This window comes from Phascolarctos cinereus, unplaced genomic scaffold, assembly GCF_003287225.1.
Source record: "Phascolarctos cinereus isolate Bilbo 61053 unplaced genomic scaffold, phaCin_HiC Scaffold_4;HRSCAF=312, whole genome shotgun sequence".
In the NCBI taxonomy this organism is placed as follows: Eukaryota; Metazoa; Chordata; class Mammalia; order Diprotodontia; family Phascolarctidae; genus Phascolarctos; species Phascolarctos cinereus.
Window position 1 is genome coordinate 153,465,954 of NW_027555847.1, and position 27,874 is coordinate 153,493,827.

The window sequence follows — 27,874 nt, forward strand, 5'->3', positions numbered from 1 at the left end:
GGCTGTTGCTTCCAAAGGATGGTAGTTTATTCATATTTTTACTTTTTCTCTAGCCCATGGTTTCTTTGCAAGAATGTGGGTGTATTCCCTTTTCTAAAAGCCAAGCAAAAGAATCTCTTCCTCTCACAGACAAAACAATGTCTGTCACAGCTGGTTACACTTACAATCCCTTCTGGCTCAGCTCCTGTGCCTTAAGGACTGGACATATGAATGACTTCATATGACATTTGAATGACATATTTCTTCACCCCAGCAAAGCCCTTGTGTCCAAGAACCTCTGTTAAGATAATTCATTACTGACACCCAGAAGGTGGAATTTTAGACATTCCCTATGATTAAGCATATCTCACTAATAAGATAAAGCTCCTCTATACCAGTTTATGAGGAACTAAGAAATTAGGGCTATGCCCTGAAAGTGAACTATTTCTCACTTAATGAATTCAACTAGAAAAATCAGAACTGCTAATTCTCCAAAGTGACAGAGTTCCCCTCAGCTCTCCTGACTGTGGTCTCTGACTAGGGTCTCAGCTTTGGTTGGGGACAAGGACACCATTTCATCTAAACCATTTGCCCTAAGGTTGAAGATAATGTTTTTATTTCAATTAATAATCATTCGAATGCCCTCTGGATGCATGCCACTGTTGTCAGAGACAGATAACTTTTGCCCTAATATAGGCAGAAGTAATTCCCAATGAACTCTTGGAGATGACCAGAATTTATCAAATAATGACGCTGACGACTGTTAAAAGTCATACAGTACTTATGGTCTGGAAAGGACTTTATATATGTTATCACATTTCAGTCTCACAACCAAACTGTGACACTATCTCAAAGTCCAACTCTCTTTCTACTTCACCATGATGCCTTCACCCTTTTTATTTGAGCTAGTTCAAGATCTTTATTATTACAGAAGATTCCAAATCATCATCCTTCAAATTATCCCTGGTATTCCACAGTTAAAACAGTTAAGAGAAGCAGCTAGTGGTATCATAAATAGAAGCCTGGGCCTGGAATTAGGAAAACCTGAGTTCAAATCCAGCCTTAGACAGTTACTTGGACCCCGGATAAGTCACTTAACCTCAGTTTCCTCCACTATAAAATGGGGATAATAATAACATCTACCTAGCAGGATTGCTGTAAGGATCAAAGAGGTAATATTTGTTAAAAAAAAAAAAAGGCACTTAGCACAGAACCCAGTACATAGTACGTACTATAAAAAATGATTTTCTTCTCCCTCACCTTCTCCCAGTGGTAAGAGTCATTTCCACACACACACACTGAAGCACAGTGCATTTAGTAAACTGATCTGGTTATGCTGAATTAGCAATCTTCAGCAATAAAATGCTACACAGAGGCAATATGCAAGGTAAATGCCAATTTAAAAAAAAATAAATAAAATGTGCCTTAGTCGCAGCAGAATGGAACGCTTATATTCCCTACATAATAGTTACTACTTGTAAAATCTCCAAGGCCCTTCTTTCTTTTGAATGGTATAAAGCACTCTTATACAAACTGGGTGTCACCAAGTACCATGACCCAGAGCTCCTGAGATTACCCAGAATGAAAGCACAAAGGAGACCACAGCTTACAAGAAATTATAACGTTAATAGAAGATTCTCAGAGTGTTCTGGGGCATGATAAAACATAGTCTTTATCTCTTTGCCCAAGGAGTGCACAGAGTCCTCTATGCCCAGAACGGTAACGGAGGAAAGTAGCTAATGTAAATCATGCTTCTCTTGTCAGTAATTCATTAGGTGTGATGATAAATTCTGAGTTTGTAGTTCACTAATCTTGCACTATACTTAAAAATAAAATGAGGAAAGGGATGCCCTATGTCAAATCAAGGACTCCCAAGGACTCCTGCCCACGCTATCACCATCCACTGTGTGTCCCTGGCAGTAAGGGAATGACTCAAAGTGTAGGGGAAGCCACAGATACCATCATTGGAGAGATTCAAGAGATAACAACACTGAAATGGTAGAATCAGTTAGCATCTCAATAGAAGGATTATAGTTGCTGACTCCTTGTTCAACCAAAGTGGTGTGGACAGCCAAGAGGGAAAGAGGGGAAGAAGGCAAAACATAATAGACTTTGCAAAGAGATTGATATAGCTCAAGTGAATACCACAAAAATTCCCTGGAAGGCAGTGCAGAGTAGTGGAGAACATGTTGGGTTTCTTTATTAAGCACCCATGGTGTAACAGGACGTATGCTATGTGCAAGGATGCAAATATGAAGACAATCCCTTCTGTCAAGGAGTTCTCACTCTAAAAGGATGTACAAAACTACAGTAATCACAAATATAGTAAAAGTAGTCTTAGATTCTAGGATATGGCCATATACATCAAGGTTGTAGAAAAATCAGGAGATTTGTAAATGCCTCCTACTCCTTGGCAGTCACAAGATCTCTAGACAGAGCATCCAGGCTACAGCCCAAAAGAACCGCAAGGGAAAATGGCTGGAATAAAATGGCCAAGAAATGACTTGCCATTGCAAGAAATTATGAACATCAAAATTTCAGAGAAACATGAGAAGATTTTTATGCACTGGCCTAGCATGAAGTAAACAGAATCAAACAATGATAAGAATGATGTAAATGGAAAGAACAAAAAAGAATTAAACTGGGTGCATAATGATAATGACTTCACTTGGCCCCAAAGCAGAAATTTTGGAAATGGATCTTATTTCTTCCTTGCAAAGCTGGGAATTATAGGTGCAGAATATTGCATCTATTATAAGACTAGGTTGATATATTGGTTAGTCCTGCTCAACTGCTTGTTTTTCCCTTTCCTCTTATTCTTTCATATAAAAATGTCTCTTTGGGGGAGGGGATGTATTTGATAATGAAGGAGATGGGGAAAATTTTAATGAATGAAAAATATATTAGGTACTGGCTAGGTGCCAAGTGCTGGAGACACAGACACAAAAGACATCCCCTGGTCTCATGAAGCTCACATTCTATCTAGGGGAGATAACATCTAGAGAAGGGTTCAGCAGCGGGACCGGTGGTAAGGTCTGATGGTCCTCCATCTCGATGTTCATCCAAAGTGGTGTGCACAGCCAAGAGGGAAAAAGGGGAAGAAGACAAAACATAATCGACCTTGCAAAGAGATTGATATAGCTCAAGTGAATACCACCAAAATTCCCTGGAAGGCAGTGGAGAGTAATAGAGAACATGTTGGGTTTCTGGAGTCAAAAGACCTGGGTTTAAATCCCAGCTCTGCCACTTGCCACTTGTGTGGCCTTGGGTGAATCAATCACTCAATCTCTCTAGCAGTTAATTTCTCTGAGTTTCAGTTTCTTCATCCGCAAAATGAGGGAGTCAGACGAAATGACTTCTAAGGCCCTTTCCAGCTCAAAACCTATGATCCCATGAGTTCTAGGGACCAAGGGAAAATCAGGGATGAACTATGGCTATGCCACATTGGGAGGGAGAAGAGGGCCTGTTCTTCTTTTGAGTCTTCAAGCACAATAACCACAGAGGAAGGCAGAGTCAGTGGAGCATGGGCGTCTAGCAACTCAAAATCCAGGCAACTCCATGTAGCTTTCAGGCTGTCAGAGGCTTGACTGGTGATGGAATGCAAGCAACTGCTTATATATGAAAGGCACTGGAATTATTTTTAAGGACCTGAAAATGGAAAATGCAGCTGTGCTCCAGCTTACTTGTTATATGCAAGGGAAGAGGGGAAAGGGGTCATGGGCAAGGCAGGACTGGCAAGGGGGGAGGAAATGTGTACGTGCATAAGAACATCCTCACGTGTCTGTACACCCTTTTTCAGAAATTGTTTCAAAACCAAATGGATTTTATGATTCCAGACATAGCCTCAAAACAATCCTCAAAAACATAACCACATGGAGCAAGAACAACATGGTGCCCATCAGTTAGGCAAAGACTGAACAATATGGTATATGAATATAATGGAATAGTATAAGAAAATATAAATGAGAAATTCAGAGAAACATGAAAAGACTTATATAAACTCAAAACCAAGAGGACAATAAACACAATGACAGCAATAATGTCAATGAAACAACATTAAAAGGCAGTTGAATTCTCATTAAAATTTCACCCTGAGAGAAGTAATGGTGAAATATATCTCCATTCTCTCAGCAACAAGAGGTGGGGAATAATGAATGCAGAACATGGCATATACTAACAGCCTCTGTTAGTGATCATTGGTTTTGCTTAATTGTTTTTCTTTTTCTTTGTTTTCTCTGTTTAATTTTTTTTTCCTTTGTTACAATGGGAGGTTCAATGGAGGAAGCTGTTATGGGCAAATAACCATGGTGTTAAAAGGCAAAAATAAAAAATTTTAATTACATTTGTTACCTTGGTGGCATGACATTAAATATTTTCAAAACAAGCACATGTTTATTTCTGTCTGCTAAGCCTCAAGGAAGAAGAAATAGTTTGACTTCTGCCTGTTTAATTATGGCAGCCTGTATGTGTGCCATAGTAAATGATAATTACCTTTATACTGAGACAGGACTGATGTTCATTGACCATTCTCATTTGATATATTTTACTTACCTTTGCCATTATAATTCTAATCTTATAATGCTAAGTAGAGAACATACCATTCTTACAGTACAACAAATAATAACAATGATTTAGAGTAGGAGACCAAGTCATTTTTTTTACATATACCTGAAAAAATGTGTCTTCTTGAAAATGATTTCTAAAAAAACCACGTCCCTCCTCACTACTTTTTTCTTCCCTTCAGAGCTCCAAAAGTCAGGCTTCAAGTTGTAAGAAATTCTCAGCTGAAGCTTACCCCATTTCTAATTCACTCTGATCCCTGTATCCTAGCAACTTTAAGGCGTTATCAAAACTTTCCTGTTGCTTAGTGGTATCCAAAACCTGATTTTTTTTTTCCCCTTCAGTCCAAGAGGGCCAATCTGAAAATAAATCCCCTAGGCCTATCTTATGGAAAAAGTCATCTCACACATTTTCTCAGAAGTCTAGATCAATTAATTACCATTTAAGGCCACAAGGGCTACTATAGGCACCAATGCCCTCCCTGCACTGCCATCTCCTGGCGGTTTCGTTAGGAGGGGAAAAAAAAGTCTGATCAACAGACAATGACTATTCCTGACTCCAGGCTGATAACCTTGATTAAACATTCCTCATCGTTACACAGAATATGGTTAATTTTCTGAAACCTGAGGCAAAAGTCATCGCAGAGGCAAAAAATAACATGGCATATTAAGTTCATGTCTGGGTAAAATATATTGTTTATTTTATGTTTTCTCATTTCTAATTTCTTTATATTGCTGAGGCATATTTTTAAAACCTTCTTTTCAGTTTAAAGAAATATTAAGAAATGTCATTTCTCCAGACTAAAATCCTTTCCCATTTTTGGTTAGCAAAAAGAACAAAGCTTAAGACCTTCCTTTGAAATAGAGCAAAAGTCATAACCAAACTTAACTCTTTTCTACTGGGATTGTTGCCTTACCATCCACCTGAAAGGGCTGGCACCACGACCCACCTGGGGACAGTGGCTTTTATCTTTTGAAATTCAAGGTTAAGATATTAATCACAAGAAGGAACTCTTACGGGGAAATGCCTATGCAGGAAATAAGTGGTGACTACTCTGGAATGTTAACCCCAAACCGTACTTTAACATATTGTTATCTTTTCCTTGATCAACACTCATATAAATATTACCTGAAATCTTTGTGTGATAGAGCCATGTTAGAGACATATGGAACCATATCATTTTGGACATCTCTCTCCAAAGCAGAAATGATTTCACTATGTATTAAATAAAAATTGTTTCTAGTAGATCTCAGCCTAAATCACAGAGGATGTGCATTAATTTTTCTTCAGTAGTATTTTTTTAAAAGCATGCCCCCTAGTGCACCAAGCATGATACAGAGATAAGATCCTTCCCTGAATGAAGTCACCTTAACAAGTAAAAATAAAGTGTAGAAACATGGACACACTCATAGTCCTTTTTTTTTTCTCTTTCTAGCAAGCATCTGTTGATTTGGTGGGAGAGAGAAGGATAGTTAGGAATTGGTGGTTGTTTTTTTCTAGTTGAAATTAGTAGAGCTGCAATTGTGAAAAGGGGATAAAAGTTAGGAGTAAAAATTTAGAAAGGATTAACTGAAGAGAATGACTAAAAGAATAAGTAATAGACAGTAGAGAAGCCAGTGTCAATCAGGGCCCAACAAAGGAGCTGGTAAAAGAGTATAATTATTCAAAAAAGTATATAATCAAATAAAACAATTTTAAAATTGCCACTATACTGAAGGATATAATTTGATATCATATAAACTTAGCAACATCAAGATTTAATATTATATAATAAATTTATATTGTGATTTTGTATCACACCAGTAATTTTTATGTCACCCAATTTTGAAAAATTTACCTTAGTAATAACTCTTCTCAGGAGCAGGTAGAGGAACTTGAACATTCTCACCTCATTTCAGAAACGTAATGATGATAAATGGATTACTAAAACTGCCAAAATTACAGGTCTATTGCAAGCTTCTGATACTGGCATATGGAATGGAAAGGAATAGTTGACTTTTTTGTTGTTGGTTTATTTGTTCAGATCTATGATTCCTATCTGAAAACCCCCTCTATCAATGAAGATGGGTGCATGTGCCGCAACTTATCCTCCTAGAGAGCTGCCTAAGTTAAGGGACTTGCCCAGGGTCCCACAACCAGAATGTTATCAGAGATAGGACTTACCACCATCCAAAGGAACCTCCTCTTCCTGTTCACTGGGAGAAGGTAAAAGTGGCTGCAAGGGTTCCATGTTGATTATGAGCTGCTTATTCAAGGAGTGGGAACTCTTGCTCTGGGTAATGCTGGCTCTGAAAGCAAGTACAACCCAGAAGGGATTGGTTTCCAAGAATCATTTCAAATGCTTATCTGATCTCTTTTATGTATCTCCCTTCAGAACTGTAATATGCCTCACTCACAAAATAGATTAAACCAGCAGTACTGCATTACTGGTCTAATGAAGGTCTGACAAAAGTCCATATAGTCAAAGGCATGGTTTTTCCAGTAGCAATGTATGGCTGTGAGATTTGGACTATAAGGAAAGATGAGCACTTGTAGAATTGACATTTTTTAACTGTGGTGCTAGAGAAGACTTTTGAGAGTCCCTCGGACAGCAAGGAGGTCAAATCAGCCAATATTTAAAGAAATTAATTCAAGCTATTGATTGGAAGAATAAATACTAAGACCTAAATACTTTGGCAATATAATGAGAAGATGAGATTCATTGGAAAAGACCCTATGGTGGGAAAGACTGAAGGCTAAAGAAAAAGTGGATGGCAGAAGACAAGACGGATAGATAGTGTCATGGGAACAATAAATATGACTTTGAAAGTGGAGGACAGAAGGGCCTAGCATGCTATAGTCCATGGGGTCACAAAGAGTCAGACACAACTAAACAACTGAACAAAAATTGGATTTTTCATATTTAGAGTTCTTTTTAAAAAAATCCACTAATTACCTAGAGTTCATGCAATATAACATAGCAAATTGCATTTCCTAGTTTTGTAGTTAACTGTAGGCACATAGGCTGCATCAACATGGAGATGAGAAGGAAAAAAAAAAAAGATCTGATCTAGCTAATGGATATTCAGGACATTTGAGGCTAGGCAAGGCCTGCAGCGATTGAGATTCAGGAAACAAACTAAGGTGGCCAGATAAACAGGCAACACCCACAATCTATGGCAGGGATGCTTTCTCTGTATGGGCAGATATCCTCACCATGCTGAATGTTTCATGTGGCCTACTTCTGATTCATTTCTTCAACTGACCAGTCTACTTACCCAAACTATGTATTCCATTCTGGAAAGGCATACCCATTAATTAGTGAGCATGATGACAGTCAGCTGGCTGGAAAACTAAGCAGATGCCTTCGCTAGAACATCTGCTTGCAACTGTAATGACTGCTTACCCACTCTGCCACAGGTTGGCCAGCCAGCTGCACTGTGAGTGACAGCAATCCTCTCCAAGGGAAACTCCTCCTTGCAGATGCCTGCCTTCCCTGTTTTGTGTCAAAATCACAGGAGACAACCACAGGCTGCCATACTAGAGATGAAGAAGTGTGCTGATCGAGCCAGCTGAAATGACTTACATCTCAGGACAGGAATTTCCATCAGCAAAGGAGAAAGGCAGGGAAGGAGTGTCAAGTCACCAGCTTCAGATGACATGTTTCTCCTCCCTGCCACCAATTCAGTAGAGAAATTCCTAAGCACTGGAAAATGAGGACTATAATATTTAGGTTGAGTTCCCTTTTCAATTTCTTGTGTGTTTTTTCTCTGCAGCTCTTATCTCTAGTTCCATACCATTTCTACTCTTTAGTATTCAATGACACTAGTACTCACCTTATGACAATTTACCTTTCTTTTTGTTTGTTTTGGGGTTTTTTTGTTTGTTTGTTTTGACTAGGCAACGGGGTTAAGTGACTTGCCCAGGGTTACACAGCTAGTAAGTGTTATGTGTCTGAGGCCAAATTTGAACTCAGGTCCTCCTGACTCCAGGGCCAGTGCTCCATCCACTGCGCAACCTAGCTGCCCCCCTATCTTTCAATGTGATGAGGATCAAATAAGATCCTCATTTTGCCCTAAGAATCTCTAGAGATTGATCTGAAGAGGAGCCCTGCTGTTTAGACCCACTTTGATTTAGAGCAGGCCTGCACAACCTGCAGGCCCACAGGCGACTTGCAGCATGCCAAAGGATTTCAGGCGGCCTGTGAAAAATGTAGAGGTTTCCTCTACAGGCCAAAGGTTCTGCAGGCCTGGTTTAGAACATCCCATTGTCTTCTTTATCCATATAACTAATGAAATACAAATTTTCAGTCCTGAATCTTGGAAGATCTCTGATTATACAAGTTTTCCTAGAGCAGGCTAATGTATGAATTGATTCTTATTCATTCTCACAGCCAATCTAAGAAAAAAAAGAGAATCATGGCTGCTTTGTAATCTATATATTTCTGGGGCATAATCATTGGTACTGTATAAAACGGCAAGGGTATTCGGAGAAATTATAACTATATTCCAATAATGACTTCTAGGTTTCTTCTTATATCCCAAGAAATGATTACATCAAAAAGATTTAATGAGATAATATCAATCAATCACCAAGTAATTATTAAGCCCCCTACCATGTGTCAAACACAATGCTAAGTACTGCAAACACAAAGGTAAAAATAAAAGTCCCTGCCCACAAGGAACATACATATATAGACCCATGTCTCTTCTCGGGGTGGCATGAAATGGTATTATAATTTCTGGTTCCTTACACTGAGATCACATTAACACTTGTCTACACCCCCTTCCCAAAATCTTCTAATCCAAGTTACCACTGCATCTTCTAATCAAATTTTGGAAGCCCCCCAAATTTATAATTGCCAGATTCCTAGAGTGTAACCTAAAGAAGGGGTACCAAACATGACCCTCTCTTCCCACTAGATTAAAATGTAATTGGTAAATATTTAACAAAATAAAGAAAATACAATAAAAATATAGATAATGTTAATTTGTGATTTTCCAAGTCAGTATGTGGCCGGCAGGGTTCCTTATGTATGGCTGTTGTTCAGTTGTTTGAGTCTTCTTGGACTCTTCTGTGACCCTATTTGGGGCGTTCTTGGCTAAGATACCAGAGGGATTTGCCATTTCCTTCTCCAGCTCATTTTACAGATGAGGAAACTGAGACAAACAAAGTTATGTGTCTTGCCCAGGGTCACACAGCTAGTAAGTGTCTGAGGCTGGGTTTGAACTCGGAGAGATGAGTCTTCCTGACTCCAAACCCAGCACTCTATCCACTGCACCACTAAGCTGCTCTTATGTATAGTTTATTGGCCTCCATTTCTATTTGAGTTTGATACCACTGGCCCAAGAAGAGCTGCATAAACTTTCTCCACTCTGACCTCTTCAGTACTTCTTAAACTGGGGGTCGTGATCCCCACGTTAAGAAGCACTGGGCCCTAGAGGGCTAAGAGAGGAGGCAATCCAGGGCCCCACAGTCAGGAAGTCACAGGTATGACATGAACCTAGGTCTTCCTGGCTTTCTATTCATTTTGTCACTCTGCCTCTCCCTGCCTTAACATGGTCAATCTGTCTACAGAAGCAAAATAGAAATAATATCTGTCTTCAAGGAGCTTATTTCTGGAGCTGGGGGAGGAACACGCAGAATAAAACACCTATATTAAGATCACTAAGAAAAGAGAAAGAATATTCTCATTTGGGGGTATCAGAGAGAGCTTCCCACAGGAGATGACTCCTAATTACTAGTGTCCAGGGTGAACAATCAAAGCAATTCTCCTTGAAAAGGAGCCATATGGGACGTCTATGAGAAGAGCCCTACTTACCTGTGCACCTCAGGAGGGTTTCTCTGGATTTTGGAACTCGCTTCCACTACCTCTTTGGCAACTCTGCCACTGTAAGGGGAAAAAAATGAATAAAACTAAATATGAGGGGGTGGGGTGGGGAGAATACCTTTCCTGAGGACAGGGGAAAAGACAGGGACATAGTTTAAGAAAAAAAAAATGTGGTTTGAGGGATTAGCCTTTCTGGCAGTATGCTTGCCTCTGTTTAGGACCCCTCCTCCTGCCTGGTAATCTCCCTCTCTCCTGCCCTGCCCCCTTTTACAGAACCCTCCATAGTCAAGATCTTCCTTGTAGTAAGCTTCCAGCTTCCCTAGATCCTTCCTGGGAGCCCACCTGCCTGTGACATCACAGATGGGAAAACAATCAGCTGTACCTGAGCCACTAAGGTTCCCTGCAGAACACACTCTCCATACTTTGGAACCTTTGAGCAGACCCATCGTGTGGGACAGCTCAGTGCAGAGCTGGAGGAGTCACTGAGAGTTTGACATGACCAGGGTGGCAAGGTGCCTCTGGCCTGAATCTTTCATCGCTTTCTTCCTCCTCCTCCTCCTGATAGGCCTGAAGGTCACTCCACCCTAGATATCTGGTCCCTTCTTAAGATCCAGCTATCCTTACAGTCACCATAACCTTATATAGCCTCCTGCCTTCTTCCCTCACTACCTCCCATTACGTCCTTATGGGTATCTAAATTTAAGAGATTCCCCTTGTGTGAGTAAAATACACTTGAAATTTTAAAACGCCTATTGCTTTTACCATCATGGGCTCATTCACTTGTGTGGAAATTCTTTTTTCTTTTGTTTTTCTTTTTTTAGGCAATTGGGGTTAAGTGACTTGCCCAGGGTCACACAACTAGTAGTAAGTGTCAAGTGTTTGGTCTGAGAGCGGATCTGAATTCAGGTCCTCCTGACTCCAGGGCCGGTGCTCTATCCACTGCACCACCTAGCTGCCCCATTGGAAATTCCTTAGAGGCAACTCCTCACCAACACCACCCCACCAAAAAAAAAACTACTATGGACTGCAATAGGAAGCAATTTTCTTCTGTTTCTACTTCTTCCCTGTGACTCTGTGGTTTAAGCTTTTCAAACCATTTGTGTCCCCAAGAGAGTAACTTACTGTAAAGTTCAAAAAAAAGACATTGAAATGGAAGGAAACTGATCCTCAAAAAAGTTAAGTCACTTGTCTGGGGTCACACAGCTAGTAACTGAAATTGAAATGGAGGGTGTGGGCATTTGAGAGTAAAAAGCACTAGTAACCCCCAGATACTAAAAACAGAAACAGGCCACAATACACTCACTTTCACAAAATATTAAAATGGCTAACATCTCTTTTATCCCACTTCTTCCAAAAAGGGGGGAGGGAGGTGGCAGGAGAAAGTCCAAGCCTCTTCAAGTACCTACCTATATCGAAATCTACTGCCTTTAAAAAATATTTTGCTGCTTGACACCGTCTTGATCTGACTGGATTTTGCATACCTTTAAGAAAAGATCAGAACAGCGCTCCATTAGAAAGCCAACATCCCATATAAGATGATGATTGGGCAGTGCCATTGGTAAAGAGATGCTTTTCCATGTCATATCACAAATTGATGGAGAGAGTGGCCCAGAGCACTACTTGGTTCTGAGGGGGCACTTTATTCCTTGAAATCAAATATGTCAGCAGTCTATAGTCAACTTTTTTGAATATTGCCCTAATGGGAAAGTTAGGAAATCCCTCTCACCACAGTCCCAAGGGATTACAGCTCCTGTTTTAACTATGGCTAAATCATCATGACCCAGTATCCTTCTCCACAGTTCTCCCTGGGAGATGACTAGGATACATGGAGAAAGGGAGACCTAGCTAACTGCCGACTTAGCAGGGATAAAACTGAAATGTAAATAAGAGGCAAATAGCAACCACAACCCCCCCCAAATATAGACTGGTTTGACACCTCCCATTTTTTGTTGTTCAGTTGTTTCAAGTGTATCCAACTGTTCATGACTCCATGTGGAGTTTTCTTGGCAAAGATACTGGAGTGGTTTGCCATTTCCTTCTCCAGCTCATTTTACAGATGAGGAAACTGAGGGAAACAGGGTTAAGTGACTTGCCCAGGATCACACAGCTAGTAAGTGTCTGAGGCCAAATCTGAATTCAGGAATATGAGGCTTCCTGACTCTAGCCTGAGCTCTATCCACTGTGCTGGCTAGCTGCCTTTACACTATCTCTTTACTGAGCATCTACCTCTTCCCTCTGCTGTGACAGCCACAGAAAACACAATGAAGACACAGAAACCCCAACTTTCTAAGAGGCAATCACTTTTTCAGTTATACCATTGGACTGCTAAACACTTAGAAGGATTTTTTTAATTAAAAGTTGGAAGGATATTTGAATTTTGATGGTGCAGTTTAAAATGCCCTTGCTGTTCAGAACTCTAAAGGCTTTGTCTACACAGATGGGAGTGTAGTACAGTGGTAAAGAGTGCTAGATTTGTAGTCAGAGAGCCCAGGTTCAAATACCAGCTGTGTTATTTCCTCTATGCCTCCATGTAAAATGAAGGACTTGGATTAAGCTCCAAATCTTGTATGCTACAATCCTACGTACAGATTTTAAATGAATGAATACATAACATATAATAAGGCAGCTGTTATGTTATGTACATAACAGTACATAACAGGGCAGCTAGGTGGTGCCATAGTGCACAGAGTGCTGGGCCTACAGTCAGGAAGACTCATCTTCCTGAGTTCAAATCCAGCCTCAGACACTTACTTCCTGGGCAAGTCGCTTAACAATGCCTCAGTTTCCTCAACTGCAAAATTAGCTGGAGAAGGAAATAACAAACTACTCCAATATCTTTGCCAAGAAAACCTCAAATGGGATCATGGAAGAGTCGGACTTGAAACAACTGAACAACATAAATTGGTGCTGACCTCTGACACCTTCTCCTTTCTTATCTCTAGGCAGAATGTTGCCCTCTCTAAATTCTTTTGTATTAGATCTCTGACTGCTCTATTGGTCCCATTAGAGCTTTCAGAGATGGTTCTGGTCCGACCACTCCCAAGAGTTCACTGTATTGATGCTGGACTTAGTACAGACAGCCAATCACTTAGCCCAAATCAGGTCAGAAATCCCAGGCCCAAGCAATCCAGCAGCCTTATAGCCTCCCACGGATAAGAGTAGGCCACCATGCCCACTACCCCAATCTCCTTAAACATACTATTTTAGAGACATTTTCTAAGTCTTAGAGAAAAATAAATAACAATACGTTATACACACATATGTGTATATATTATACACATGTATAAATATGTAACTTATGAATAACCCATACAAGGACATTGCGCACTAAATGTTAATGCTGGAATGACCCTTAGAGATCTTCCGGTCTGAGTCTCCTCTTTTATAGATGAGAACACTGAGTCTCAAAAAGGGGAAGTCACTTGCTAGAAAGGCCACACAATTTAGGATAAGAACCCAGGTCTCTTGACTCTCAGGCCAGTGCTCCATCTTTTCCTCCCTCACAGCATCCAATCAAAAACATTCTGCTCTTTGGAGAGAGAAACATAAAAGGAGGCAAAGTATAAACAGAAATTTTCTTTTAAAAAAATTATCCACATTTAAAAAATATGTTGTATTGACATCTTTTGTTTTGAATTTACCTTCAGTTTCTAAGACACTCCTCCCCACCCAGCCACATAGCCATCCCATCCGTGATAACAAAGAATAAAAAGGGGGAAAAAAAGGTTCACTGAGTCTAACATAACATGCTATGCTCCACACCCATAGCACACCCACCCCTACGGAGAAGGGAGATATATTCTCTTATCTCTTAGGTTGTAATCATTGTGCCGCACTGGGTTTTGCTTTTGTTGTGAAGGTTAAAATGAAAACTTTCTCATGATAATGATCCACAGAGCTTGTCTCTTGGGATGCCTGAGGGCTGGGGTTGAGAGACAAAAGCAAGCTTACTGCCCCTACACTCCTTTGCTTTGCAGCAAACTCTGGTGCCAGGGTTTTCTAGCTAATAAGCGGCCCCTTTCCAAGAGTCACTCCAAAGTACATTCATTTCTCAAAAGCACATCGGGGAATTCTTAGTCACCAAATGCTGGTCTGTACAGTTCCCATGCCAAGTAATATGAGCTGAAATGGGTAAACAACCTATACTCGTGATGATAGGGCCCAGGACCATGCTTTGCCATTCTCCAACAAGCAAAAATAATTATTGTGATAATACCTAAAGCAGCAAAAGATCCTCTCTATCTGTGAGCCAGCTGGGTGTGGTAGAGGATAGAGCGCTGGACTTGGAGTCAGGAAAACCTGAGTTCAAATCTCACCTCAGACACACTGAGAGCTGTAGGCCCCTGGGCAAGTTGTTCAACCTCTTTCAGACTCAGTTGCCTCCTCTGTAAAACAGAGAAGGGAGTACCTACCTTACAGGGTGGGTATGATGATTAAATGAGATAACATATATATGTATATATGTATGTATGTATGTATGTATGCATGCATGCATATAATGTCTTGGGAATTTTAAGTGTTATTTAGTAGAGTTATTTATCCACACTGAGACTAAGAGAGTAACAGAGATCAGTGATTCTAGAGGCCAAGTACAGTTACAGTAGTGGCATAAAGGTCTCTAGTTCCCCATTTTGCCACTAACTGTGTGACCCTGGACAAGTCACATACTCTATATGGTCTTGCCTCTAAGCTTTGATGATGTTGTTGTTTTCTGTCAGTCATTTCAGTCATATCCAACTCTTTGTAACCCCATTTGGGGTTTTCTTGGCAAAGATACTCAAGCGGTTTGCCATTTCCTTCTCCAGCTCATTTTACAGATGAGGAAACTGAGGTCAACAGGGTTAAGTGGATTGCCCAGGGTCACATGGCTAGTATGTGTTTGAGATTGAATTTGAACTCAGGTCTTCCTGACTCCAGGCCTGGTGGTCTATCCACTGCACCACCTAGCTGCCTTGCCTCTAAGCTTACCTTCCATTTACTCTGTATGTACCTACTTATTGACTATTTACTCTGCATGTATATTGTCTTCCTCATTAGAATGTAAGTTCTTTGAGGAGAGGGGAGATTTTTGCCTTTCATAGGATCCTACACTACTCTAAACACAGTACCTGGCACATAGTCAATGCTTAACAAACGCTTATTTATTGAGTAATTGGGCATCAGTTTTGTCTACTACAAAATTAGCAAGTAAGATTAGGAGACCCCTGAGGTCACTTCCAGTTTTGATATTCTATGGTAAATTCTGTGCTGTTCAATGTGGATAGCAATGCAAATGGAACCCCACAGAAACAACAACAAAAAAAAAATTCAGAAAAAAAAATTTTATTACCTGTGATAAAAGTGGAGGAGAAAATGTGTGAATAAAACAAAAAGATGGATAATCCCCCTGAATAATTTTTTCTGAGGTTCTGTTACACACACACACACACACACACACACACACACACGCCAATACTCTCCTTCCCTGGCTCCCAACACTTATCAACTCAGTTCTAAGGCATCAATGGGCGTTAGCCCAAGGACTGCTGTCTAAGTTATATCAGGAAGGAAGCCTCATGAAACACCTGGAGAATTTTTAACTCACTTGCAGATGATCTCGAGTTGACTATGATAAAAGAAATAACTACCGCAGAAAACACAAAGGCTTTGTGGATGCTTTTTTAACCACTAGCATCAAATGAACAAAAACTGCTTACTTGTAGAAGGCCTGATTCTCCACCCCACACTTCCAGAGGTGTTTGCAAGCAGCCGGTGTTGAGGTGTGAAATGCCAACATGGCTTTTTTCTAATGAAAGGGAACAGAGCAAGAAAGAGCATAAGATGAGGATTTCTGAACACTCTAGAAACACAAACTAGGAGTCTGAAGCTCTCTCAACACTGAGTCCAGTTGCTCTTTTTTTTTTTTTTGGAGAGCTCTTGAAAAAAAAATTGTCATCTTTTCAAAGCTATGCTGAAGTCCCATCACCAATTCTACTAGGCCTTTCCTCATCTTCCCATTTTTATTCTCCCTCCCCATAACTTTGTGTTTATCTGTGCATACATGTTGTATCCCCTGCCAGTAGAATGAGAGTTCCTTGAGGTCAGGGATTATTTTGTTTAGGTTTTGGTACCCCCAGTGACTAAAACATGCCTTGCACATAGTAGACACTTAAGAATTCCTTACTAAACTGAACTGAATTTGATATTCCAAGTACTGCCTTTGACCCAAACTTGGCTGTGTGACCCTGGGCAAGTCACGTAACCTCTAAGTATTCCAGGATCTCTCTTAGACAATAAATTACCTAGAAGGTGCCAAAATACATGGGTGGAGGGGATTTCCTTATCCTGGGAGCTCCCCATACCAGTGAAATCCTAAATCCAGGCCCTGTCCCCACCATCGTGCCTAGGTTAGTACCCCATGTATAATATAATAGGCAGGTGATAAAAAGTCGTTGCCTGGTTCCACAGAAGTACAAAGCCAACATCTAGCCTTTTCCTTCCTAATTATTTTCAGCCTATCATCCTCGCAGCAGTCACAAACTCTAAAATCATGGACTCCACTGCCTTGGAATGCTGTAGTTACATTTTAGGTTCTGCCGTGAATCACAGATAAAGGGGGAAAAAACAGATGGTAAGAAAAATAATATCTGACCTCCTTCTGAGAGCCAATCACATAGAATGTCTTCCCTTCATACTTCAATTTGCAGACATCCGGCCTAGGGAAAGAAAATCTCTTTGGGTAAGGAGAAAAAAAAATGGCCATTAACAAGGGTGAGTGGCTTTCCTGTAGGAATCTGGCTGCCTCGCAAATGCCAAACAGACCACTCTGAAACAAGATATCATCTTATTATCAGTGAAGACCTGATGAGTGGTGAAAAACGGGAAACAGAATTACACAGCAATTTTCTTTCTGAGAGACAATTCCAAAGGCAGCTCAAAATTACTTAGCTTCTCAATTTTTCATTATATGTGAGCCACCATCCTTCAAATGGTTTTGAGGGATATTATATACATTGCCCCAGAAAAGACTGTTTTGGTTCAGACCTGTTATTTCATCAGTGTGGGGAACCCCTCCATTGATGCAAATCAGCAGCTCTTCTATAACTTAGAGTCTTAGAGATGCCTAGGGCACTGAGAGGTTAAGTGCCCGGGGTCACGCAGCCATGTGTCAGAGGCAGGAAATGATCCCAAGTCTTCCTGGCTCTGAGGCTAGCCCTCTATTCACTATGCCTCTATTAGCAATCATATCAAAATTTATTTGTGGCTTTATTTGGTGAAATGGGGAAAAAAAAGTCATTTTAAGTTGGAGTAGATGAAATAATATGGTGTCCAGTTTCTCTTTCTCGCGCACACACACACACACACACACACACACACACACACACACACACACACACACACACACACAAAAGGCCAACCATTCATTCCTGCCCTCCATTTGTATGGAGAAATTGTTTACATTTTTACCAAATTGGAAACACAATAATGAATGGCAAAATAAGATCAAAACAATGATTTCCACATTGTTTTGAACAGTTATTCCAATCAAACTTTCCTGAAAAGCTAGCCTTGGTTTAACCTGATGTGGGAGAGTGGTTATGAAGAAATGAGTAATTTCCATTGTTTCCACTTATGAAATCAAATATTGCCTACTCTAGACTGAGCCATGGATTTGTGAGTAGATAAAAGGTTGCAAGAATTAACAAAAGTAAAGTTAGTTTGGATTTGGGAGATAAACTTGTAAAGGCTGTGGAGCCATATAGTTAATCTTTTTGAACGGAAGCAAGAGGAAGAGCAAATTCATTCAGTTATGGAACTTAGGTAATATGGGAATTGTGGGAATTGAGTGAACCACACTGATGCCATCTTGTGTCTCAAATCTGGATCTAGCTCAGTTCCCTTTCTATTCAATTATGGGTCTAGTCCAATTTCTGTCTTGTTAGAAAACTATTAAGTTATGGGAATTGTGGGAAAACTTTACTGTACTGTTTGAACCTAGCCCTTCATGGCTAGGAAACTGGACCACCTCTACCTGTTGCTTAGAGACCCATAACTAAGGATCTAGGTTATGCTGACCAGAAACCCAGTCAGATCTGAAGATGGATGCAAGGAGTCTTCTCACATCTCAAGCAACCTATATGTCTTATCTGAAAACTGGTCTAACACTGGTCAATCAGTTTTTGTTTCCATGCTCCTTTGATTGAGTACTAACACTTTGGGGAAGTAGGACACCTGTTCTTCTTATTCCATGGAATTGCCTGTTTGCAACCCTCCCCACTAGAAAGCTCCTAATCTTTCCTCCAATTAGAAATCAGATTACTTAATTTTGTATCCTGGTTTATGTCTCATTAATTGGCTTTTTTTTTTAATTCACTGGACTTATTTGATTTATTGTTCTTAATGCATAAACATTTGTCTCCTCCTATATTCAGGATCCGATGCCAAGCTGAGGAGGCTTGGCCCCGATCTGCTATGCAATTGGCATGCAATGCTTAATAAATCTTTCTGTAGAAGACCGAGTAGGGTCAATACAACTCTTTTTCCCTGAAGTTCTTTGGTAAACAGGAAAACACCATTCTTCATCCAGGCAAGATCAGCCTTCATTGAGGCTGAGAGGAGTTCTAACCAGTCACTAAAAATCTGGTTAACTCACCATACTTGGCAACTTGTTTAGCAAAGAAGGGGAGGAGGCTTTGATTATATGTTTATATATGTCAAAATTGGTTAAGAATGAGATAGATTTCCCTAAGGAGGAAAAATACAGGATGATCAAGCAGTTTAAAAAGGAAATCCCGTCTCCTTCATGTAGTAAATAAAGCCTGCTGCAAAAGATCGACAAGGAGCTAGCTAAAACAGATGGCATCTAAGTGCAAATGAGGGATTTGAGCAAAGGTAAAATTAAGGGGATACAAAATGGGCAACTGCCCAGGATGCAACATGCAAGAAGATATAGTGACAGACACTTTTTAGTATTATTTTTATAAACGTATGTATTCAAAATGGTAAAAAAAAAAATTTTAAATAAACCCTTTCCCTCCCTGCCATGAAGCAATTGATTCTGAGATGTTTCAGTCATTGTATTTGTATCCCCAGCACCTACAGCACAGTGTCTGATGCAGAAATGGTTAATAAATACTTATCTATTGATTGATCAATCAAGTCCCACATGTCACAATGAAGGCTCACTTCTGATGAATTGTAAAACATAGGGAGCTCAATTTTCATATCTTGCATCTTCCCAGTTCTGGTCTTAAGAACATTAATTTTGGAAATAGAAAACAATTCTGGGACACAATTTCTTATGCCCAGCTGCGGTGGGAGAAGCGGGGAAAGGGAAAGGTGAGAATAAGGCTATGAATTTGAATTGAGTGGGTACCAGGGAAGAAAACAATAGGAATTTTTTTTTTTTAGTGAAAAAGAAAGATGTGAATGGAATAAGCCACCACATGGACAGTGAGTGAAGAACACATTGACTGGTCAGAGGTAAATCAGCCAGAAAAGTGAGGAGCAAACACAGAGAGGAACTTAGGCAGAAAGAAGGGACCTGGAAAAGAAAGATTTTACAAAGGAGCAGAGGGGAAAATCCAGAAGAGAACATAAACCCTAAGGTGAAGGCTGCACTGTGTGCAGAGATAACATTTGCAGGTTGGAACTGAACCCAGGTTAGAACAGAAACCAAGCCAGCATGGAAGGACTGATTCTCAGGGGATTATAAGATTAGAGTTGAAAGGCACTTATAGGTCACCTAATCCAACATTCTCACTTCACAAAAGAGGAAACTGAGGTCCAGAGAAGAGAAATGACTTGAACAAGACCATCCAGGCTACCAAGTGACACAGTGTGGGTTTGAACCCAAGTCTAGTGCTCTTTCAGCCACATCACTAGTTTGGGCAGAGCCAAATGAGTTTAATCCAGCATACACAGGACAGCCCTGGAAGACAGCTTTCATGTACTCCTCATGGGTTCAGTGTAACATGATTTTAGCTTTTTCTGCTGGTTAAGTATCCTCAGTTTTCTTCCCATTTGTTCTTTTCTCTTTCTTTAGGCAACTGGGGTTAAGTGATTTGCCCAGGGTCACACAGCTAGCAAGTATCTGAAGTCAGATTTGAACTCAGGTCCTCCCAAATCCAGGGCCAGTGCTCTATCCATGGTGCCACCTAGATGCACTTCTATCTGGTCTTCTATGGCCCAAGCTCCAATGTTTCACCATCCTTCTCATTCTCCACTGGAATGCTTCAATTTGTTAACATCCGTCCTAAAATGTGGCAACCAGAAGTGAACACAATAGTACAAACAGTCTAATCAATACAGAATAAAATGGACTGTCACATCCTTCACTCAGTTCAACATGCCTCTCTCAATGCAGCCTAAGATAGCAATAACCCTTTTGGCTGCCATGTTTATGTAAAGATATTAGATTGACTCCAGGAAATCATATGATAAGGAAAGAAGAACTGACTCCTCCTTCAGCCCCCTCCATAAAGAGCAAAGGTCCCCAAAGTGGGCAATACCGCCCTGTGGGGGTGCTGGAACAATGGGGAGGGGTACTAGCCTTGGGTGTAATGGGCAGGGGAAGGGGCGTTGAATAAAAATAAGAGAGCAGTGGAAGCACATGGAAAGAAGAGAAGAACATTTTGAAAAACTGCTCATATATGTTTCATCTATTGTGTAATTGAGGTAAATTCATAGTAATTACATTATTTTCCAAATAGACACACAAAATGCAAGTTATAACCAATCAGTAGCCAAGTCACCGACAGGTCTTAACAAGCAAGTATTGGCAGGTGAGCATGCAGGGCATTGTTGGGAAGTCTAGCATGCATCAGCAGGAATATGTGTGCATAGTGACTTGTTTATAATACAATACAACATGGTTACATGATGCAATATTGCATCATCAGAATTTCAATGCAGGAAAAATCCCACAAATTTACAATAAATTATGAAATTTAAGATGCATAATTTCCTAAAAAAATTATATGAAGTGATACAAATTTTTTTTAAAAACTGTTAAAGGGTTAAAGAAAGTAGATTTTCAAGGGGGTACTGAGTAATTGTTTTTATGAAAAGGGAGTGGTAGGCCACTTAAGTTTGGGAACCTCTGATGAAGAGGAACCTACATATTTCCCAATGCCCAAAGCAATATCAGGAAGAAGCTGGGTTGGGAATAAATACAGAATGGAAGCCTATGAGAATATGGGCAATGCATTAACCTAAGCCAAGCTGCTCATATGAATGAGACTATGTAGCTATAACTTAACTACCTATATGGGGTATGCCAAAAGTCTTAGGGAACTTGAAAGTTATTAAAGCTTTAAAGCTATTATTTAGGCTATTAAAGTATAAAACTGCACTACGACTCTTTGGGATACCCTATATGTAATTGGAACACTGAAATGGACTTATATTCTAGCAGAATAAGATTTATAGTCAAACCAGTGTGGAAGGAGATGAACTCCACCCCTTTTTGGAAATGTTAAGAAAACATTATTAAACGATACTAGCCTGAAACCTTTGGACCAATCTTAAAGAGAGATTATATTAGTCTTAATTATCAATTCTGAAATAATATCCTAGAATGAAATCTTCCTATCCTATCTCTTCTGATCAGCCAAGGAAGGATTCCTCAATGAAGTGGTTAAGGTAATGACCAGAATGAGAAAAGAAACAAGTCACTTTTATGTCAGTTAATGGAATTATCTCTTGGGTTCTCCTTTGACCCACTGGAAAGGAGAATACTTAATGGGAGCAGTCCAAGAAGGGTTGAATGGTTATGAGAAAATGATTCTTCAAAGGTGTGCCAAAAGTTAAGAGACTTCTGTTCTGACTGATGAAGTAAAGTTAACAAATTTCACTCAAGTTCTATTACCACACTCTGAAATTTCCTTTGTTCAGGAATAATATAAACTATAATTTGAAACTGGCTTGTTGGAGATTTTCAAAGTCATAGAATAATTCTGCCCACCTTTATTCCTCTCTCTAAGCAGAAATGCTTAGATTAGAATAATCTAAGCTAATAAAATCTGTTTCTGGAAAGTTTGTGACGAAGACACAGAGTAGAGAATGCCATGCCAGTTAACTCAGTCTAAGGACCCAACAGAGGAAGTATGCTGAAGAAAAGTAAAGATGGAAAACTGTGGTCCCAAATTTCACTGAAAGAGGTCCTTTTCATTTGAAAAGTAGCAGAAAAAAACTATTAGAGGCAAAATTTTTGATGAAGTTTTCAAAGCAGGCTCTTGGTCTCTTTCATTCAACTAAAATCTAGATATTTAGCAGACTTGAATGTAAGATCAATAAGAAAAGGAAGAGAATTTGGGTGTAGACAGGGAAAAGTTCATGTAGTGCTTTCATACCAACTACTTTCATCAGTTATTGGCTATGACACAGCCCTACAGATTGTGGAAAAATATTAGGTGATAGCACCAACATTTGTATTTGGGGTTACCAAACTACTTCTAGGGAAAGGAAACAGAACCAATAGGGTTGGTGTATTTTGAGAAATTAGGCTGATACATAAGTCTGCATTTCACAAAAAGATGGTATACAAAGAGAGAATAACTGTAGCATCACTTTTTTGTTGTCACCAAGAGCCGGGAACAAAGTGCCTTTCAACTGAGGAACGGTAGAACAAATTGTGGTAATGAAATATTGCTGAGTTGTAGGAAATAATGAATATGACAGCTTTGGAAGACTTGTACATATCAATGCACAGTGAAATGAGAACAGTTTAATCAAAAACTACAATAACGTAAAGGAAGCTCTGAAAGAGTAGAGAATGAGAAATATGGACAGACTTGTATGAACTGATGCAGAGTGAAATAATCAGCCTTGGGAGGATAACTTATTCAGTAACTATAATGATCAGGGGAAGCAATTCTGAAAGATCTTAGAACTTTGACTGAAACAAGGATCAATAAAGACATTAAAAGACTAATGATGAAGCAGGTGATAGTAGCAGGATGATGGACTAGAGGTACAGAACCTCAAATGTGGCCAACACCTTTTTGTTTTGTTTGATGGTACATAATGTTTTTTAAAGGGAGGGCTTCTACTCAAGGGTATAGGAGAGATGGGTTTGTGGGCAATGACAAATACGTAAAAAGAATATGAACAGAGTATTATAAAAAGGTAAATCATAAAATACAATTTTACAAAATTTAGAAATGCATAGAAGAAAAAAAGTTCTGAAGAGGTCATGGAAGCAAACAGTATGATTTTTTAAAAAATGAACTGTAAATAAATGTTTATGGTTCATCTGAAGTAATTATTCATTTTTCTTTCGTAGCTGAATGCTTTATGATGGATACACTGAGGAGAAAGAAAGAAGGGAGCAAGCAAAGAAGGAAGGAAGGAAGGAAGGGACAGAGGGAGAAAGAGAGGAAAGGAAGAAGGAAAGGGAGAAAGGGAGGAAGGGAGAAGGGGGTGACTAGACAGCTTTTTTGAGAATTTGGGGCTCCAGAGATATTCCTCTTGCTTCCCTTTGTGCAACCCAATGATTATCTCCTGCTACCCTAGGAATAGCAGTGAGCAGAGTTGTGGTTTAGGTATCCCTAGGTTATTATATTTGACTGTAACTGAACTCGCTGCCCTGGAAGGTTTTCCCTAAGGGGCTGGGCTATGATGAAAGACATATCCAGGATTCTCAGAAGTATATCTCTGGAAAAACCCTCTGCACCATTCCCCCTCTCTCAGAGCGTGCCTGGCCAGGATCCCAAAACCCTGATGGTGATACATGCTTACCCCCAATTATGATTGTGTATTTAAAAAAATGAAACAAAATAACTTAGTTTATATTTCACCTATGGACTAAAATTGCTTTATAACAAAGTGTTAGGACAAATAAAACTGGGTATTATGCTTGAAATGTCTTAAAACATGCAAAAGTTTTTTTTTAAGCACAAAAAATAATTTAATTTTCAAAACACTAAAAGAAACACTTACCATTTTAACAAGTGGATTCTTTTATTTCCCTGGAATACAACAAACCCTGTAGCAGTGAATCCTAAAAATGTCGTCGTTCCTGTTGAATCCTTAAAAAACAATTTGAATTTTTAAAAAATTAAAATAAATGGCATGGTATGGCTGCATTGCCCATAGGCCAGGTTAATTCCTATTGGGATAAGCCACTGAGCAAATGCTTCCACGACGAGCTTTTTTGAACAATGAGATTTGTAAGAGCAGAGACTCAGAGGGAATGTTGGCAGGGGTGGCTAAAAATGGGGCACAGCCAATAGCTCCTCTTTCTCCCCACTGTTATCTCCCTAGAAAACAGGATACCCCACAGGAAAATTCACAAATATGTTTTGATGTCTAATTGTGAGTCCTTGGACTGGAAGATAAAATTGCTTAAAAACAATCATTGGTTCACACATCCATGTAGGTTTAGCCATACTGCTATATCTTGGAGGTAACAAGATACCCTGCTAATCTCTGTGATTAAAAATTTTAAGTGGATACCGAACTAATTAGAGTTTCCCCAGGATTTCTAACACATACAGGATAAAAATCTAAATGGAACAGTCTTTAGCTAATATAGATAATAGGCTCACAGAGCTAGAGCTGGAAATGACCATTAGAAACCTTCTAGTCCAACCCATTTTACAAATGAGAAAACCAAGGCCCAAGGAAGTTAAGTGACTTGTCCAAGGTCATACAGGAAAGGCACAATTTGAACTAAGAACATCTGACTTCAAAGATAGTGTTCTTCCTCCTGTACCATGCTCTAAAGCCCAGGAAGTTCTGGAAACCAAGTATGTCACATGCTAAGTAAAGACAAAGCATCCCAAAATTTCTGAGCTAATGGGAGTTAGAGTTCAAGCTAAAACTGAAATCTAAGTAGATACAAATCACCTTGCAGTCTGCCTGAAACTGACTTCTTTATCCAATTTGTGTCTCATATGTCCATTACTACCTTCATAGTTAAGAAAACCTATCAGACAAGATCCTAAGTATTAAGTTAGGAAAAGCACAGAAGGTTAATTTTGTGGTTAAAAATAACTTCATTAAAGAGATATTGGGCAGGGTAGGTTGGGTTGGAAGGAGGGGCAGAACAAGGCTCTATACATGCCAAGGTGAACTATATTTCCAAAGCATTATTACAGAGCACTGGCTCCAGAATATAAGGACCTCTGTTCCTATTCCACCTCCGAAACTTTACTGCCTCTGCGACCTTGAGCAATCTACTTTACTTCCCAAGAACTCAGTTTCCTCATCAATAAAATGGAGCAGTTGGACTGGATGCCCTCTGAGACCCCACCCACCCTGCCACACAATGATGACATACTAAGTGTAATTCAAAGCTTTATTTTGACATGTCCATCTGATCCCCTAGGGTTGGCTTGGAATGCTGAATATATAAAAAATATCTTGTTTCCATATAACTTCTAATTTTTCCTTCACCCACCCCTCAACTCATTCTTTGGAAACTCATTAATATCTATACTAGCCTTAGGATCACAGATTTACAGGTGGAAGGAAACTCAGGTCACCTAAATCCAATCCCTTTTATTTTACAGTTGAGAAAACGGAATTCCAACACAGCAAAATGTCTTACCCAGTACCACATGGGTAATAAGTGACAAAGCCAGAATTTGAACGCAGGCATTCCGAATCAATAGTCTTTCCACTGTACAAACCATTAAAATTCTTTTGACCTTTGGGAACAAACTATTTGATGAGCAAGCAGTTTCTAAATGACCAAAAAAAAAAAAAAACAGACCAACTGGATCCCATTATCACAATTAAACAAGAAAGACACTAACTCACACTCCTGGTCTCCTTGGAAGCAACTCTGAAGTATGTTATAACAATCTATTACTGCGGAAGGGAGACGAGGCCTCATCCAGAGTTCTCAGAGGGTTGGAGATGGCCAACCTTACAGATCTCTGTTCTTTCCAGATATAGAGTACTGCTTTCACTTGATATTGCTTAGGAAAAGACCAGGGAGGCTGTGTACTATGTGTCTGGGTAGCAGATCACTTGCTATCCAGAAACCACTCTGTTAGACATTATGCTGTCTATATTTTACTATGTATTTTTTGCTCCCCGATTAGAACGTAAACTCCTTGCAAAAAAGGATTGGTGTCTACCACAATGCCTGGTCCATAGAAGATGCTTCATAAATATTTGTTGATTGAGAAATTACCTTGCAGGGATGGGGATCCACCCCATAGGTTTCCAAAGTATGTGCTTTCAGTAGTAAGTTAAATTCAGCAACTGGCGGACTCTGGCCCCTGAAATGACACAAGAAAAAGGTGGGTTAATCAGGAAAAGAACAGAAAACATGCCTCATTCCATTCGATAGATTGTATTTGCCAGAAGCAGATAGCGAGAGAAAAATCCATCTTCAAAGGCAATCACTTGGACTAAATCCTATTTATCATCAAGAGTTGATCTTCCAAAAAGTGTCCGATCCTATGTTGTTCTCCAGCTAATCTTTCCACATTTAGCCTAGTGGTATTTGATGTACGATTTATGAGCACTCTTGTGACCCATACAGTTAATCGAGATTATCAAGTAACTAACAAATACAGCCAGGCAAAGTCAATCTTGATATAAAATGAGCCCCAGCAACTGCCCTTCCCAACTCATTTCAGATTATCCAGAGTAAATGGCATTCCTTTCAGCTTAGCGGTGTAAATACTGCAATCACACTACAGTACCAACTAAGACACAAAGCTAAATATAACACCCCAGTGGGAGAAATCATCCTTTCCATCAGAGACCGCTATATGTTTAAGGGATGTTTTATTCTTCTAAGACCTGTGCTATCCTTCAAAAATAGATTCAGGAAAAATGTTGTAGTTTTGTTTTCTTTGGGGTTTTTTTTTGGTTTGGGGGGTTTTTTTGCTTTAAAACCATTTGAAACCATGATCAGTGCCAAGGTCACGTACTCCAATTCCTAACAACATTCCAATAAGAGCAGTATTTTCAGCACATCATACTGGATTCATGAGGAGGCACCAGTTGACTGGGTATTGTGCCCAGTGGGACTGGGCTCTTAATCCTGGCTCTGCCATTTAAAAGTAATAATAGCTAACATTTATATAGCTTCAAGATTTGGAAAGAACTTTACATACATTATCTCATTTGATCCTCACAACACCCCTAAGAGGTAGGTGCTGTTATTATCCCCATTTAACAGGGTGAAGAAACTGAGGTGAGAGAAGTTAAGTGATTTGCCCAGAGTCACTCAGCTAGTAAATGACTGAGATAGTATTTGAACTCAGGTCTTCCTGACTCCAAGTGCAGCATTCTCTCCAATGGGCCATTTACTTGACTTGTGACCCTGGACATGTCATTTAACCTCTATGGGGCTCAATTTCATTACCTATAAAATAAGGGGTCTGGGCTTAATGAGCTCTTATGTCTCTTTAAAATCTAAAATTCTATTAATTTAAAATTCTTTCTAGAACTATGAAGTCCCAGAGAAAGAAAACAAAACAAAAACAGAATAATTTAGAAAATGCCATTTCCCCAAAGGAGTTTTTCATTCTTATTTTAAAAGAAAACATCAATGCATTTGCGATCTCATCCACATGGACATTT

At 39.6% G+C, this 27,874-nt stretch overlaps 1 protein-coding gene across 2 annotated transcripts in view; it reads right to left on the reverse strand.

Annotated features, from left to right (window-relative positions):
* FRMD3 (FERM domain containing 3) overlaps window positions 1–27,874 on the reverse strand; it is a 329,102-nt gene that overhangs the window by 37,902 nt on the left and 263,326 nt on the right. For both annotated transcript variants that reach the window (XM_020966942.2, XM_020966943.2), the window contains 7 exons: window positions 26,472–26,559; window positions 24,269–24,357; window positions 16,980–17,043; window positions 16,045–16,133; window positions 11,755–11,829; window positions 10,340–10,408; window positions 6,703–6,827 (listed from right to left, as the gene is read on the reverse strand). In XM_020966942.2, coding sequence (XP_020822601.1) covers window positions 6,703–6,827; window positions 10,340–10,408; window positions 11,755–11,829; window positions 16,045–16,133; window positions 16,980–17,043; window positions 24,269–24,357; window positions 26,472–26,559 — 599 coding nt within the window. The remainder of the gene's footprint in view (window positions 1–6,702; window positions 6,828–10,339; window positions 10,409–11,754; window positions 11,830–16,044; window positions 16,134–16,979; window positions 17,044–24,268; window positions 24,358–26,471; window positions 26,560–27,874) is intronic.